General features: G+C 38.1%; 1 protein-coding gene across 3 annotated transcripts in view; it reads left to right on the top strand.

The window, feature by feature from the left end:
• Positions 1-18,546, top strand: part of LOC141507188 (solute carrier family 15 member 2-like) — a 103,171-nt gene that overhangs the window by 19,559 nt on the left and 65,066 nt on the right. For all 3 annotated transcript variants that reach the window (XM_074214620.1, XM_074214621.1, XM_074214619.1), the window contains 3 exons: positions 4,318-4,459; positions 6,342-6,434; positions 11,931-12,030. In XM_074214620.1, the coding sequence (XP_074070721.1) occupies positions 4,318-4,459; positions 6,342-6,434; positions 11,931-12,030 (335 nt within the window). The remainder of the gene's footprint in view (positions 1-4,317; positions 4,460-6,341; positions 6,435-11,930; positions 12,031-18,546) is intronic.

Below are 18,546 nucleotides of genomic sequence, written 5' to 3'. Positions count from 1 at the left end.
GCTCTGTCATACCTTCTGGGATTTTCTTGGCAAAGATACTAGAGTGCCTTGCCATTTCCTCCTTCAACTCATTTTTACACCATACAAAAATGTAGCATAAAGAGAACTACAGCAAATAAAGACTTAAGCAGTTGGTTAGGAAGGGCAAGTTTTCTCTCCTTACTTAAAGCCTGAATCTGAAACTTGAAAGGTAGAGGATTTCTCTATGTGAACACCTCATTTCTTAGTCAATTGTACTTAACCTTTCCCTTTCACCCTCACTCCTTTCTTCATTTTTCCCTATAAATACAAAAGCTATCTTGAGTCTTTCTCCATTTATCACTGGCTATTGAAAAGTAGCTTCTTTAAAAAGAACATAGATTTATTAAGGTTAAATTCCATCATATTTAATTCCCCTGAGTTTTTCAAGGCACATGGCAACTTGATCACACTGATCAGTCACTCACATGGATCCCAAGCAGAAAAACCAAGCTACTTTTGCCAGAGTTGCTCAAAATATGCCCATTTGTCACTTGAGACCCTGAACAGAAAAAGCAACCAAACAAATAAAACTTCCCCATTAAATTTTCTGAAGGGAGTTCAGATTTTTTCAGTCATTTCACAATGTTCTAAGGACTTGGGCCAGGCAACAGTTATTGTCAATGCCAATGGCTTATTTTTAAAAGTAGATTAAAAGTAACTGGAGATAACAGCCTATAGGGTAGCTATCTCCTGTCCAAGAAGTACTTTGGGGTAGATTGTTCAAAGTTTCTTTGGAATGTTAAAAAAAATTGCTTTGGAATTATGGAATGAAAGAGGTTTGTTTTAGATTATAATTCTCCAAGAAAACCGATCTGTATTAGAAAACCTCAGGCCATTCCCCAGGGGTATTATAATACTTTTCTTTCTTTTAATAAAAGTTTAAATCCTAACTGGGATTAATAAAACTGAAGGTAGAATAGAAGGAGCTAAGTTTCAGTGACTGACTTGGAATACTACAGAACTACCATATTTCCCCATGTATAAATCACACACTTTTTTGAAAAATTTGAGGTTTAAAAACTGGCAACATCTTTTACTGTGGTTGTAGATGTTTTTACTTCCATTTCCCACTTTTTTTGCTCTTGCTGTCTTTGCACCCATTGTTTTGCATTTGTTACCAGTATTATTAGGTTAAATTTTGCCATGTTCTTCCAAGAAATGGCTCAGAAAAGATTTTTGTCCAGTGCTGAATTCAAGTTCAAAGTGATCCGGTTTGCAACAGTGACTGGAAACTGTGCTACTGTATGTCAGTCCAGTCCTCCTCCAAGTGAAAAAAACAATCCCAGACTGGCCAGGGGAAGAAGAAACACTACTGAAAATGCCCTGAAGGGTCATGAGAGGGAAGTCAGCCAAGTAGCCTGAGTTAGAAAGGGAATTGAAGAGATTGACTGAAGAGCAAAGGGCCAGTGGAATTCTTGTGTCCACAGAGATGGTTTAGCAGGAGGGCAGGAAGAATTGCTAATGAAAAAGAAGTCACTGATTTCAAAGAAGAACACAACTGGTGCTTCAGGTTCATGAAATGGAATGGACCAGACTTGCCCAGGGAGAGCAGGAGAGCAAGCAAAGCCTCTCCTGAGATGATGATTCGTCATCAAACACAGATGAGGATAAGCTAATGGATGGGAGTTTTGACAGTGATGAGGAGTTGTAAGGATTTTACGATGAATAAAACTTGAGTTCAATAACTTTATGTAATATGGATTTTTTTTCAAATTTCAGGCCCCCAAATTAAGGTGCATCTTATATATGGAAGCATCTTATATACCTGGGGAAATATGGGACATTTATGTTGTAGTCTAGAGAGTAAAGGAGTGAAAGAATGGAATAGGTTGTTAATGGTGAATAGATACTCTTTAACTGGACAAAAGAATTGCTAGCAGAGAAGAATGAAATCATTTGGCAATCAATTCACAGGGTGGACTGAAGCAATCTGCTTTACTTCCTGCTCTGGTGGGAAAGGAAGGGAGTCAGGGGGGCCCCTTTTTAGAATCAGAGATCTCTGAGGTCACCTTAGCCAACCCATTGATTTCCTTCTAATTAAGTATTTTAGAGCAAATGAACATCAGCACCATAAAATCAGCTGGTTTTGTTACTATTTACATTGAGATTATTTATTTTTATTGTATAAAAGAACATAATTTTTTTCTCCATCTGAAGGATTCTTCACCTTCATCATTCTTCATCTAAATTCTTTATTTGTCCATTCTTATTCTCATTCTCTTTTTCTCTGACATGATTATGGTTAGTGCATCCTCTATACTTGTTTCTGGTATGATTAATACAATAAAGCAATTCTATCTTCTCCCCATTCCTTCTATTTGTTAAACAGGAAAAAACAATCTCTCCAACTGAGAACTTATGTTTAAATCTCTCATCCAAATGGAATTTACTGAGACATATGGTTTAACATGTGGCTCTAAATCCCTTTCCTAACAGATTGCCAAATAGTTTTACAAATTCATTGGCCAAATAATAAATCTTACTCATTTTCTATAGCTTTATAAAACAATAATATTTTGTTTGCTTTTGAATGAATGTCTAATATATGTGTTCTATTCCATTCATCTATTTGGGATATTTTCCTCTTTTTTTTTAATAGTAACTCTCTTGTAATATATTTTAAAATCTAGGATTGTAAAACCACTCTCATTTTCTTTTTTCTTCATTGTCCTTTGATGTTTTTACCTTTTGTTGTTTTTTTAGGTTGTTTTTTTTTTTTTGCAAGGCAATGGGATTAAGTGGCTTGCCCAAGGTCACACAGCTAGGTAATCATTAAGTGTCTGAGACCGGATTTGAACCCAGGTACTCCTGACTCCAAGGCTGGTGCTTTATCTACTAGGCCACCTGGCCGCCCCTACCTTTTGTTTTTAATAAAAATTTCATTTTATTTGGTTCTATGAAGAAATCCCATTAGTATTTTGGTTTATATTACATCAAATATATAATAGATTTATAGAGTATTAAATTTTCATTAATCTAGTCCATCTATGAACAATGAAAATTTTAAGTTAATTAGGTTTTTGTTTATTTTAGTCATTATAGTTTTATCATTCCTATAAGCCTCAAGTATAAACATCCATTTAATTGTAGTTCCTTATAATGGGCAGGTAGATTAATTCACCATTTTCCTGTTATTATCATGAAAGAGCTTTTTTTTTTTAAATTATGTTTTCTTTTTTTGGCAAGGCAATGGGCTTAAATGACTTGCCCAAGGTCACACAGCTAGATAATTATTGTTTGGAGTTGGGTTTGAACTTAAGTCCTCCAGATTCCAGAGCCCATGCTCTTATCTACTGCTCCATCTAGCTACCCCTTTATTATGTTTTCTAGATCTTGATCATTAGTAGTTCATTTTTATGGGTTAATGTTGTATCCTTCAACTTTACTAAATTCATTTATCATCGCCATAAAGTTTTTGATTGAAGCATTTAGAATTTCTAGATAGACTATCATGCTTTATGAAATCTTCATTTCCAATGTTAATCCCTCCAATACTTTCTTTGATCTTATTGCAATTCCTAGAATTGTCTAATACCACTAATTACAAACCTCATCTATGTTTAAATTGGAATTCAGCAAATAATCATAAGAGTATGATGAACATGTTCAAAATGAGCAGCTAAGAAAACACCTTAAAAGTTTTAAAATTTGACAAAAGAGAGATATTGGCAGAGAAGGGCAAGTGGCATAATGTTGCAGTAGCCAATATGAAAGATGAACAACTCTTGTATTAAATCTGTGGCTATAAGAATTTAGAGGAAGGGTAAATTTGAAAGATATAATGTAAACTGCTTGAGGGCAAGGGCTATCTTTTGCAAAGTATCTAGCGTAATAATTGGCACATGGTACTTAAAAATTCTTGTTGATTGGTATATTTTTAAAAATCAGTAAAATCAAAGCACATCTGGATGAGCAGAGTGAAGGGACATAAAAATTTGAGAATCTTTTCAAGGTTTCTTGCTTGGGAAATTAATGATATGGTGATACTGACTTGTTTGTTGAGCTGTTTCAGTTGTGTTCAACTCTTTGTAACCCAATTTGAGGTTTTCTTGGCAAAAAAGCTGGAATGATGGGAAAACTGAGACAAATAGGGGTAAAGTAACTTGCCTATAGTCACACAGCTAGTAAGTGTCTGAGGCTGGATTTGAACTCAGGATTTTCTGACTCCAAACCCAACACTCACTCTACTGAACCACCTAACTGCCCTTCTATTATTACCCACTCAATGGGAAAGATTGATGAGGGAACAGTATCATAGACAAGTTGAATAGTTTTGTCTTTGTCTTTTTCCTTCAGCTGTGATCACCTTGTACATGGTCTACTTTCTCCGATGGAATGAAAACACCTCTACTGCCACTTACCATCTCTTTAATGGCTTAAACTTTTTATTCAGTATCACAGGAGCCATCATTGCTGACTCTTGGTTGGGAAGTTACAAGTAAGGAAGAAATATCTTCTGTTTCCTTAAGCCCCAAAAATGTAATCTGGGAAATTAATAATATTTAACTCAATTTGAAACAAAATATAATAAATGAAATAGATTGGGGCCAACACCAGGATAAAAATCAAGGGAAATACTATGTGGGACTGACAAAGCTGCTTGGGCTCCTTTTACCAGGAAGAGTTATTTAGGGTTTATTATTTATTTGGGGGTTTCAGGATGAGAATCTTTCCCTTTCCCCTGAAAATATTCAGATACCCCCCAGTGTATCAAGAAATTTAAGAGCTCCCTCCAAAGTCTGCCTCTTTGGCATTAATCTTTAGGAGGAAATCAAATAGCAGATGTTGAGGTTTCACCACTAAGGTTTCCCCTGCCCAGAAATCAGCTGGGGTGGGAAGAAGCTATGGGAATTCAAGTGCCAAATTATCTCTGCTTCCCTCAGCTACCGTTTTAACTCTACTCCTGGTTCATTTCTTTCTTTCTTTTTTTCCAATGGGGTTTGGAGACACTGCATCAACATTCACTAAATTATTGAAATATTTTATTAAGGCTGCAGATCAGTGCACAGCTGTCCTACTGACCAGGCTCTTGGGGTTCTCAAGAGCAGCAGCCTTGGACCCAATGAGAGCATCTGAATGCTTTTTAAATATTCTCTGAAGAGACTGGAGAGATGGAGTTCTTAGAATGCCAGTGCTTCATTAGAAGTATTACCTCAAGGTTAGCTAGGTTGCACAGTGGATAGAGTACCGGCCCTGGAGTGAGGAGTACCTGAGTTCAAACCTGGCCTCAGACACTTAATAATTACGTAACTATGTAGTCTTGGGCAAGCCACTTAACCCATTGCCTTGCAAAAAAAAAAAGTTTTACCTTAGAGCTCTCACCAAATCACCAAAACTTTTACCCAAATTAAGACCCCCACTTTCCTAGTTAAGTGCTGATGAACAGACATTCAAGTCAAATACAAATAATAGGAGCAGGTTTACCTAAGTAGCTGAAAGATTTCTCATAACAGCCTTAATAGTTCATGAGTTAGTTGTATAGTTTTATGATTTCTAGTTCGTCTGAATAATATGCATTCCCCTGAGGGTTTTAGGTCCAATGTTTAATTTTTTTTTGACTTTTGACATCAACTCTGTGACACCATGGACTTAACTTCTTATTGGGGGTGGGGTTGCATGGCAATGGTGTTAAATGACTTGGCCAAAGTCACACAGCTAGGTCATTTTTATCAGATTTGAACTCAGGTCCTCTAGACTTCAGGGCCTGTGTACTATGCACTGTGCCCCAACTTAATCTCTTTTGAGGGTCAGGTGACACTCTGAGACTCATTACTAAATTATCAATGATCATGATTTAGCTTTGTGATGAACATTCCACACATCCCAAACACCATAGATTACAGACTTTGATGGATTGATATTAGTTGAGTCACCCATTCATAATATACAAATTGTCTCAAATTCTGTTTCAGCAATTTTTATTTCTGGACCTTCCTTGGAAAATTTGTGTGTGTGGTATAGTGCCAAGAGTACTGGTTTTGGAGTTATTGAGACCTGAGTTCCGAACAGCTGTACACACTTACTGTTTGTATGATACTGGACAAGTCATTTAATTTCCCATAGACTTAACTTTTTCTTCTGTAAAATAAGAATAATGGTAACACCAACTTCAGAGTATTATTGTGAAGGTCAAATTAGGAAAATGCATGTAAAACACTTTGTGAATCTCAAAATACTCCACAAATGATAGCTGTTATTCCTTCTACACTTTACACTCTTTGTATTTTAAAGAAGTCTAAATATTTAGTAATATTATCACATCCATTGATAATTGCTTCCTGTGTTTAATTAAACATTGCTTTCCCCCCAACCCTCTACAGCACTATCATGACAGGCCACATTTTGTGTACGATGGGTCACATCATCCTCGTCCTCAGTTCAGTGCCTGTAAAGGGAGGACAACTGATTCATCTGTGAGTATTGTCTGGGATCTGGGCTTGATATATCTATAGCACCCTAAATCTAGTGCTTCTTGAAGGATCACAGGAATATTACTCTTGACCTTGGGTTTGTGGATATCTGTGGATATCTGGCTGTTCTGGCATTTGCTTGTTGGGTTATTTCTGCTCTGCAGTTGTGTGAGGGAGCAGCTTCTAACTTGAAATTTGTGATGAACCTTTGGCTCTGTAGCAAGACTTCTCTCCCTTTTTCCATTCTCCCTTTCTGTCCCTATTGACCTTTCATTGTCTTCCTCTATCCTAATTCTTAGTTCTGGACTTTGCTGTCTTCTCCTGGGGGCAGGAAAGGTGACTCTCATTTATTTTATTCTCTGATTACTGCACTAATAGGAACACATTTCTGTTCTGAACTGGGAAATGAAAGATGAGGGTAAGAGATAGACTTGAGGAAGGGAGAGTTAATTATAAGGATTTTTTAAAAATTTAATATTTTATTTTTCCCAATTATATTGATTTTTTTAATATTTATTCTCATTTTGTACAATGTTTTTTTAAATTAATAAAATATTCTTGTTTAAGAGTAAATAAAATAACCCCTCACCCCCATAAATATAGACTTTCTTGAGTGATAAAATAAAGGGGAGAGAAAAAAATTAAAATTAAAAAAAATAATAGTAATAATTGTAGGTATGGCCAGGTGGTGCAATGGACAGAGTACCAGCCCTGGAGCCATGAGCACCCGAGCCCACATCCGGCCCGTAGTCCCAACAATCACACAGCCGTATGACATGCAAGCCACCCGAATCCCACTGCCCTGCAAAAAAAAAAAAAAAAGACCCCAAATAAAATAAAATAGTAATAATAGTAGGGGTAGCTGGGTGGTGGACAGAGCATTGGCCCTTGAGCCAGGAGCACCCCTGTCCAAATCCGGCCTCAGACAACCAACGATCACCCTGCTATGCGGCCCCAGGCAGGCCACCCAGCCCCATTTGCCCTGCAACACCCCCATAATAACAATAATAATAATAATAATAACAATAATAATAATAATAATAAATGTGCTTGAGTCTTTGTTCCAACACCAACAACTCTGTTGTGGGTGGATCACATTTTTTATGGTAAGTCCATTGCAAAAGTTACTTCTGTATTTTTCCACCATTCCCATTGCTGATCACAACTCCCTCCTTTCATATTTCTCCACTACCACATACTATATTTTCTCTCTCCTTTCACTCTGACTCTGCTGTAGGGTATGAGTGGTGCAGCAGACAGGTCCCTGGTCCTGGGGCCAAGAGGCCCTGAGCCCCCACACCACCCCTTAGGCCCAGCATCCACCTGGCCCTATGGTCACGCACAGGCCTTCCAATCCCAGCCCCTTGCAAGAAGTAAAAAAGAAAATGTGTTATATCTGACCACTCTCCCCCCATGGTCCATCCTCTCCTCCATGACTCACATCCCCCCCTTCCCCCTGTCCCCCTTCTCTCTTCCTTATTCCAGATGCCTATACCCCATTGAGTATATATGCTGTTTCCTCTCCTAGCCACCTCTGATGAAAGCAAAGATTCCCTCATTCCACCTTGCCTCCCCCCCTTCCATATCATTGCAATAGCTCATTGTAATAAAGAAAAATCTTATTATATGAAATATCTTGGCCTATTCCCCCCTCTCCTTTTTATTTCTCCCATTACATTTTCCTTTTTTTCTATTGACTCCATTTTTACACCATATTTTATCTTCAAATTCAGCTTTCTCCTATGCTTCAATGATAAAAGCTCCTTCTACCTGCTCTATTAACTGAGAAGGTTCATATGAGTATTATCAGTGTCATTTTTCTAGGCAGGAATACATGCAGTTCATCCTCATTAAGTCCCTCATATTTTCCCCTTCTGCTCCAATCTCTATTCTTCATCTGAGTCCTGCATCTGAAGATCAAACCTTCTGTTCAGCTCTGGCCATTCCAAAAGGAACATTTGAAATTCCCCTAGTTCATTGAAAGTCCATCTTTTTCCCTGGAAGAGGACATTCAGCCTTGCTGGGTAGTTCATTCTTGGCTGCATTCTAAAAGCCATACGAGCTTTTAATGTAGTTGCTGCTAAGTCCTGTGTGATCCTGACTGCAGCTCCATGATATTTGAACTGTGTCCTTCTGGCTGCTTGTAATATTTTCTCTTTGACTTGGGAGTTCTGGAACTTGGCTATAATATTCCTAGGGGTTGGTTTTTTGGGTTCTCTTTCTTGGGGGGGATCGGTGGATTCTCTCCATTTCTATTTTGCCCTCTGCTTCTAAGATATCAGGGCAATTTTCCTGTAGTAATTCTTTGAAAATGATGTCAAGGCTCTTTTCCTGATTATGACTTTCAGGTATTCCAATAATTTTTAAATTATCTTCCCTAAATCTGTTTTCCATATCAGTTGTTTTTTCAATGAGATATTTCACATTTTCTTCTAATTTTTCACTTTTTTTTTGTTTTGAAGTATTGATTCCTGATTTCTGTTAAATTCATCAATCTCCCTGAATTCTATTCTTTGTCTGAAGGATTTGTTCTTCTCAGAGAGTTTTCTTATCTCTTTTTCCATCTGGCCAATTTTGCTTTTTAAAGCATTCTTCTCCTCCATAACTTTTTGAACTGTTTTATCCATTTGACCTAAGCTGGTTTTTAGCATGCTATTTTCTTCAGCATTTTTTTGGATTTCCTTGACTAGGCTGCTGACTTCATTTTCATGTTTTTCCTGTATCTCTCATTTCTTTTCCCAGTTTTTCTTCTAACTCCCTCATTTGATTTCCAAAGTCTTTTCTGAGCTCTGTCATAGGCTGAGCCCAATTTCTGTTTTTCTTGGAGTCTTTAGATGCAGGAGCTTGTGCTTCCTCATCTTCAGACTGAGTATTTTGATCCTTCTTGGGCTCATTTGCAAAATATTTCTCAATGGTGTTCCTCTTTTTTCTCTGCTTGCTCATTTTCCCAACCTAAACCTGTTTTGGGGGTGCTTCCTGAGCTTTTGGGACACTCCCACAAGGGTCTCAGTGTGTGAGGCTCTGTCCTCCCTCCTGGACTGTGAATGACCATATGCACCCCCCCTCTGCCTCGGGGCTGAGGTGGGGGGCCCCTGCTGTTCTATGGGGGGGGCCTATACTGCGATCAGGATCTGAATGTGTTCAGAGCCCCAGAGTCCTGTTCCAGGGGCAGAGGACAGAGCTCAGCAGTCTCTCTCTCTTCATTCCCCTCCCTCAGCTCAATGGGCTAATGCCCTGGGGGCTCCTGCTTACTGGCTCCACCTGTTTCTGTTTCTGGATCTGGGCTGCAAAAAGACCAAGCTGCTAGCTGTGTGCCCTGAGGGCTGGGCTCCACGTGCTCACTCTGGCAGAGGTCCCTACTGTTCCCCCACTTTGTGCCCAGTGCTCCCCAGGGTGTAGCTCAAGAGACTCCCCTGCTGCTGTGAGCTGAGGCTCCCAGCACCTTGGGGCTGCCTCTGGAAGGCTGAAGTCCTTTCGCTCTGGTGGGCTACCCCTCTGGTGGGATGCCCCTCCAATCTGGGGAGCCCCTCCAACCCTGGGGAGCAGAGCCTTTTTGCTCTTTTCCAGGTTACCTTGAGTAGGAGAACTGCCTCACTGGGTCCCTCTGTGGGTTCTGTCTTTTGAAAATTTAGTTAGAGTCCTTACCTTATGAGTTTTATGAGAGAGAGCCTAAGACTTGATCCTTTCTTGTCACCATCTTGGCTCCCAGCCAATTATAAGGATTTTTAAAGGCCTGAAAAGGTTGTGAATCCCCCGTCCATATCTCTAAGAGCTCTACTATTTCCTTTGTGGATAGGGAGAAAGTCAGTAGGTGTCTCTGGGAAGAATTGAATGTCAGAAAAGTCAGCACTGAAAAAACTTTTAGAAGTTTCCAAGAGGGAAACTTCAAGATGAAGGTCTGGCAAATGTTTGACTAATGTGCCAATTTTCAGAAAATTGAAGAAGATGGATTCCATAAGTTAAAAACTGGTTAGCTTGACCAGTCTCCAGAGGCATCTTTGTAGGGAAGATTTGTGACCACTTCAAAAAAATAACTTTTATTACTGTTAGATAGTTTAATTCACCAAGAACAAACCATGCCAGACTAACCACCAAGTTACTAGTCTGGTAGATCAGGGGAACATGGAGACCTGGTATGCCTGAATTTCAGAGAAGCATTTTATATAGTCTCTCATGATTTTCTTGTGGACAAATTGGAGAGATGTGAATTGGATGATAATATAGCTAGGTGGGTTCATAACTGTGCGAAGGAATACTTAGCAAGCATGTTGATCATTGCACTCCTGCTAATCTGGTGTGGTACAGGGCTTCACACTTAGCTCTGTTCCATTTAGTATTCTTGGTCAATGACTTAGATGAAAATTTACATGCCATGCTTATGTGCATTTGCTGATGACTCTGAGTTGAAAAGGAAAGAAATATATTAGATGATACAATCAAGATTAAAAAATATATAGGTTGGTACAATGGGCCAAATATGACAGAGTGATTTTTTAAAAATTTTTTTTAAAGCAATGGAGTTAAGTGACTTGTCCAAGGTCACACAGCTAGGTACTTATTAAGTATCTGAGATTGGGTTTGAACTCAGACAGGTCCTCTTGACTCTAGGGCCGATGCTTCACCACCTAGCTGCCCCCCCAACAGAATGAAATTTAATAGGGATTTTAGATAAAGATCTGTGCTTGGATTCAAAAACTCAGCTACAAAGAGAGGGAGAGAGAGAGAGAGAGAGAGAGAGAGAGAGAGAGAGAGAGAGAGAGAGAGAGAGAGAGAGAGAGAAGGGAATGCAGAGTGGGAGAGGTAAAACTAGATAATGATTTCTATGTAGAGGACTGCAAGAGCCTGAAAACCAGAGTATTATGGTCATCCAATTCAGTAGATTCAGGTAAATTCAGTCTTAGACTGAAGTATCCCGAGTCAGGGAATGCTCTCTACTGGACAAACCATCTCTAGAGTATTGTGCTCAGTTCTGAAAAAGTAGAGTGTGTTCATGGAAAGACAACTATGGTGATGAGAAAACTTGGAATGATATTGTATAAGGAATGAGTCAGGAACTGAGAAGACTTAGGAGAGAGAAAGAAATTATTTTCAATTATTTGATATATACCCTTTCTTGACTTTCGGAAAATAAGAATATGAAATGAAGATTGAAGAAGGAGGAAAAGATACTGGATTTGAGTGTCTGACACTTAAGGATCATGTGGGGACCTGGGGGACAGAGAAATGAGAAGTGGGGTCAAGATAGTAATGTGCTTTCTCAATTAATTAGAGAATCCCATTCCTAATGATCAACTTTTAATCCTGTTCTTCAGGAGCAAGCGCCCTTCCTTATTGTTTCATCAACAATAAATCTATCTCTGTCATTGTCCCTTTGATCCCAGAGGGACTTTGACTGTTATGGATAAGGAATGGGAAAGAAGAGCCAAAATACTGATACTATGGATATAAAAGCAAGGTGAAAGATCAACAACTGATAAAGTCTTCATCTTTCTTTGGCAGGATCCTCTTCATGTCAGGATTCTCCCTGATTGTCTTAGGATCAGGAGTCATTAAACCTTGTGTTGTGGCCTTTATTGGAGACCAGTTTGAAGAAGAGCATGTAAGTGTCATGAATCTTTTATGTTAGAATTATTTTTGTATATTTTTCTGGGATTATTTTATGATGTAGAATTGATTCAACAGTGGATTTTTGCAGCAAGTTATCTATCACTTCATAAAATGCGGCATGGATGCAAAATAAGTCTTTCTCCCCTTGTAGCCCAAAAGAACCTCTCATAAGTTGCTGAACACAGTTCACAGTATTTCAAAGTAGACCTCAGTGCTTTTTCATCTTTCTCCCTCATCATTTCAGCCCTAAATTTGGAAACCACTTCACAAAACTCTGGAATTACCCATCAATGACTTCCTTTCCGAAGAAGCCTGTGAACAGTGATCAGAACTACTGAGCTAAGAAATTTTCTAAAAAAAAATCCTTAGGGGCATCTAAGTAGTGCAGTAGATAGAGCACTGGCTCTGGAGTCAGGAGGACTTATGTTCAAATGTGACCTAAGACTCTTAATAATTACCTAGCTGTGTGACCTTGGACAAGTCACTTAACCCCCATTGCCTGGCAAAAACCAAAAAGGAAAAAAAAGAAAAAACCCAGCCCTTTATACCAGTTAATTAGCTCCCACAATTCCAAAAGTCTTTGTAATTTCATGTTTCTTTTATTAGGATATCTAGGTAGAAGAACCAAGGTTTTTCTAAAATAGTAGAGAAAATCATTGGAAAAAAATTGAAAAAGAAAAAAAGATGTGTTTCAAAAGAAAACCAATCTCTGGATAATAACATCACTCCTCATTCTGTCCTCCCCCTTCCACAAAAGTGTCATCGTATTTAGATGTTCTTTCAGTAGAAAATTCTGATTAGAAAAGGCTGTATATCAAATGTAAGGCAGCAGGGCAAATGTAGCCTTTGAAAATATATCTAGAGGGGTGGCTAGGTGGTATAGTGCATAAAGCACCAGCCTTGGAGTCAGTAGTACCTGGGTTCAAATCCGGTCTCAGACACTTAATAATTACCTAGCTGTGTGGCCTTGGGCAAGCCACTTAACCCCATTTGCCTTGCAAAAACCTAAAAAAAATAATAAAAAGAAAATGTATCTAGAGAGAACAGCATGCCTTATTAGCAAAAACTAGAGGAATCAATAGTCAGCAGAGCAGATGACTAGGAGATTAGTGAATCCCTTGATCTGGGGTAGTGAAGAGAGACCCAGTGACTTTCTGATAAATGCATGATTAATCAGAGCTGGAAATGGGGAGGGGAAGGACTAGAGGCATTCATTTCAGCATGGAAAGAGCAGGCATGATTTCAGAATAAAAAAATCCCAAGTGTCTGGAAAGGAGCTACAGTTCAGACAAAATGTTAAACTTCTGGCTGGACTGAAACTCCCTGTACTTTTTGGCTCCCATTTTTTTTTTGTTTAGCAGATTCACTTAGCTTTGTTCTCTGCCTGACAGTTTGTCTACTTTACTAATGCCCCAGTCTTTCTTATAATGTCCTAGTCAAGTTTTCAAGATTGTCTTCTCACATCTCATCTTTATCCTCATCCCCCTAGCAAGAACTGTCTTGCTGGAGGATCCCCTAATTACCAGGATATGCAAATTGGGGTGCTACCTAACATCAAGAGTTTGACAATTAATCTCAGATTCTAGACAGTACCTATCTAGGGCCACTCCCTCAAAGAAAGCAAGTGGAACACACTTGTTAACATGAGCTTCTGACTTCTTTTCCAAGAGGTCTGGCATTGAGGGTCATGGGGAACAATACAGAAATGCAGCATTCACTAAGATCCTGCAGCCTAGTTCCTCTGAACTTTTTCCTGGCTATTGCCTTACATACTCTCCCATCTCCCTGCCCAGTACCAAAGGTTGGTCATTCAGATAGTCATACATACATAGTTTTGTTCTTCAGCACTACTCCTAAATACTTTTTTCTCTCTGGCATTCCTCTGATATCCTCATGATATCAAGCATGTTGTTTATAACAGGATTGCATTCTTTCTCAGTTGTCCATTATATTGATTAAAAATAAAGCCCACCAGAAACTAGCAGACTAGAACTTCTCCACTGATTTAGCTATTGTAGTTTATTTTAAATATAGGAAGAGGATATAAAGTCAGAGTTATTAAGGTATATGAAAAAACATAAATATATTGTGATAATATGATCAATAATGATAATACAGTATTTGGTGTTAACCATATGATTATTAACATTTTCTTTAAACATGTTTGGTGAACAAGTTCTTAGTTCAATCTGTACATATCGCTGAAAATTTAAAATAAAACTTTGATATCCTCTCCTTTCTTTCGAACAGTTTCCATAAATTTGGTCAATGAGGGGCTTTGTTTTGTTTGACTATAAATTTAAAAACAGGGATTTTGTTTTTCTTTCTTCATTTGGGGAGTGGGACAGAGAAGCTAGGTTTTTTAATTATAAAAAATTTTTAATTAAAAAACCCAAATAGCCTCTGGATGGATGATTACTTCAAAGAATTGGTGTATTCATATGGAAGATTTGTCCTCATCATAATTATTTATTTACTTAATCTGGATCCTTCCAGATTCTATTATTTCATCCTGGAAAAGAGTTGACAAGAAATGCAACAAACTATTCAGGGTGTGAACATGCTGTAGTTTATTATAAGGTAGATCAGGTTTTTTGTTTTGTTTGGTTCCCAGAAACCTTCCTAATGAAATTCAGGTTGGTTTTTTTTTGAGGTAAGCTCAGAGTCACAGCTCAACTCCAAATACATAATCTTTTAAATATTTGGATTTTGACTGTTTTTCCTACAAATACCAAAGTTGGGAATCCTTTCTTCATCTCACATCTGTGATAGTGTCTCTGACCTCTGCTTTGATAAATACTTGAAGGGAAGAGTATGATCTTAGAAATGCCAGCTCAATCACTCTGCAGAGCTCTTTTCTAGGGCACCATAAGTATCACTAAGTTCCTCATTCATGTTGTATAATCTAGGAGCTTTGGCAGCTTGCCTCTGTAGACAAACCATATGTATGCAAGGGAATGTGCACAAAACAAACACTACTGACTATTCTTCCTGATCAACTAGTTTAGCAGCAGAGCACAAAGGCACATTTGAAGCGTGAAGCAACTTCAAATCCAGATTATTTATAGTGACTGTACTGCCTCTTTGGTAGGAAGATACTGCCTCCTTTTTCTTTCCTCCATTGTACTTGCTTTTTGATGCCGAAACTAATATTTTTTACTGTTAATAGTATTTTATTTTGTCTATTTTGTCTATTGTCTGTTTTCCAGCATTCTTTTTTGTAAGATTTTGAATTCCAAATTTTTCTTCCTTCCTTCTTTCCTTTCTGCTCTCTAAAACAGCAAGTAATCTGATATAGATTATACATGTACTAGTATGTTTAGCATATTTCCTTATTATTTATATTGTGAAAGAAAAATCAGAACAAAAGGGAAAAAACATAAGAAAGCTAATATAAAAAATGAAAATAGTAAGCTTCAATCTGCATTCAGATTCCATAGTTCTGTCTCTGGATGTGGATGGTGATGTCAAAATTATGAAGCCTGTATGATGATATTTGTCCTTCATTTTCAAAGAAGACCATGATATCAGGGAAGTGATGCCATGATGAGCACATGAATTGAATTTGAGTGAGAGATGCTTTACTAAGTCTTCAGTCTCACTTTCTTGTCAAGAGTCATCTTGGTCCAGGGGCCAGATGTGAAACAGGATGATTGAAGATGGTCCTGGATGTGAGGCAAGATTAAGTGACTTTTCCAAGGTCCCACCCCCTAGTGTTTGACGCTGGATTCGAACTCCAGTTCTCCTGACTCCAAGGTCAGTGCTCTATACACTGTGCCACCTAGCTGGACCTATGAGGCCAGTATAAGGATTAAACAGCAACAGTGCTGTCATCGATTAACTGCAGCTTCTGCTAAAATGGAAGCATCAGGACAGCTTCCCTGGGCTACAACTGGGACTCATATCCTGCAGAGTTAGAGGTTAGAGTTAAGAATTAGAATTAAGACATAGCCTCTACCTCTACTAGGACATGAGTTCCAGCTGTAGTCCTTAAAAACTAAATACAAAATTAGAGAAGAGGAAAAAAAATCATTGCCATATACATAGTAGGCCACAAGAGAGGATTCAATATAAAATAATAAATTTTCAAATCAAGAAAACCTATATAATAAATACTACCCATTGTTTTCAAAGCTGTCCAGTTTTTCTTTGCTTCTTTGTTGGGTTTGCTTTGTATTTTTTATTTTATTTTTCAATTCCCTCTTCCTCTACTCCGAAGAGACTTGAACTAAGTGTGGAGATAGATTATATGTATGACTGTACTGTACTTATTTCCTCCTATCATCTATTTCACTGAGGATGGATGGCATCTTCCTTCATAAGTCCAAGACTTTCCAGGGGCGACTAGGTGGCACAGTGGAAAGAGCACTGGCCCTGGAGTCAGGAGTACCTGAGTTCAAATCTGACCTCAGACACTTAATAATTACCTAGCTGTGTGGCCTTGGGCAAGCCACTTAACCCCATTGCCCTGCAAAAACCTAAAACAAAACCAAAAACAAAACAAACAAAAAATAATTACAAGACTTTCCATGTTTTAGCATCTATAAGTAGTTCAAAGGTAGGATTAGAGTACCTGCATAGGATAGATCAAATGAGAAAATGAAAGCTCTGCAAATTACACAACATTCCAGCACTAAAAGGAACCACTAAATATCTGTTGCCCAGTCAGTCAGTCATCTTGACCTTTGTCTTGCCACTGGACTTTGATGATTCAGGAGGAGATAATGAGACTAAAAATTTTGCTCAGCTCTGTCTCATTTAAATCCAATTCACCTTCATGATATCATTGATCTCTTTGAGAATGAAGGGTCAATAACAATTCTCACAGTTTAAACTAGACTAACTTCCTTATTTTACTAATAGTATCCTCATGTTGGATATGGGTCAGGAAGTAGAGAGAACATCTCAATGCCTTCAAATACTCTCTACTTGTCCCCATGTCTAGTGTTTTGAACTCACTTCAGCTCTTTAGATCTAATCTGTCAGATACCACCATTGATCTTGGTTTTACTTAAAGTCCAAAACATTTTGAATTTCAATTTCTTCATGCCTACTTAGAGAGGGAATGATTCTTTTGTTGTAGTGATCACTTTAGTAAACATACTGGCTTGAAAAAACAAATATGGTGTAGAGACTAGAAGAGAAATAGGTTTTGCATATTCTAGGAAGATGTCCCTTCCATCTCTAAGGAGGGAACAAGTGATGGAGAGAATCCTTAGTGTCACTACGACATAACCAGAGCAATGGTTGGTCTGGATTCTGTGAGTGTGGCACCTTGGAAAAAGAAGTAGAGTTTACCTTTCTGCTTTGTAGCAGTATGACAGTTGAAAGGGAGAGATGAGGACCAGTAGTTTTAGAGTCTGTGTACAGAATAAGCAGAGCTGAGTGTGAATATTGAGTCATTTGTAGTAGGTTTTAAAGCATGTTTTAAAGGATGTACAGGTTAAAATGATGAGATGGAATGCATAGTTTAAAGTTGTGGCAGTATATTTAGGGGGTGTCTTGAGAGAATCAGGATAAGTAAGTTCAGAGGTTCAGTGGAATCCAATGGTATATTTCAGAAATGACCAGAAATAAGAGTGGATGCTTACTTCCATTGGGACTTTATTATGGAAATTTTTTGTATGAACAAATGCTGAGAGCTTCCTCCCCCTTCATTTCATGCCTTGTGTATCAGCATGGAGGAAATGGGGTAGAAAAGCTGAAAGATCAGATTTTGTATATTCTCAGCTTATCTGGGCAGCTGAGACTTTTACCTACAGGTCTCTGTATAAAGAAAAGTGCTCAGCAGGATATTGCCTGGAATAAATAATTTTGCTTGGAAATTGTGGTTGTTTGTTTAATGTGATCTATATAGGGAATTCATACATAAATTTAACATCTACTTCTTGGGGCTCCTAATAATTTTATGTTCCTAATCAGTTCGGTTCCTTACTCAACACAATGACTTTTTACAAATCTTTTCATCCCTCCTTAAACCAACTATAGCTTCCTCTTACTTCAACTCACTCAAGTTGAGACCTATGCCTCACATGGAAAATCAGGACCACTTACTGAGAGCTCGATCTTCTCCTCTTCTCATGTCACATCACCCAAATTCTGCTATAATCTCTTCCTTCTTCCCTGATACAAATGACAAATTGGCCCTTCTTTTTCTTTGTCAAGTAAAACTTCTGTACATGAGCAAATGATCCCATTCTATTTCATCTTTTCTAGAAGATTGTCTTGACATTCATCCCTTTCATTTCACTGCTTTGTAATCTTTTCCTTAGCTACTGCCTGTTTCCTTGTTCTCAACAAATGTAACAAATATTCCCTACCTTCATTTTATCCATTCATCCCCACTAGCTATAGTCTATCTTCACTTTCATGATTACAGTACTTCAGAAAAGCATCTACATTTGGGGCCTCTTATTTCCTTTCCTTTCACTCTCTTAACTCTGTGTTCTAACTCCCTACCTCAACATTCAATTGAAAGTCATCTCAACAAAGTTAGCATTGATTTCTT

This window comes from Macrotis lagotis, chromosome 1 (assembly GCF_037893015.1).
Source record: "Macrotis lagotis isolate mMagLag1 chromosome 1, bilby.v1.9.chrom.fasta, whole genome shotgun sequence".
Lineage (NCBI taxonomy): Eukaryota > Metazoa > Chordata > Mammalia > Peramelemorphia > Peramelidae > Macrotis > Macrotis lagotis.
This window is presented reverse-complemented; position numbering and strand designations above follow the sequence as displayed.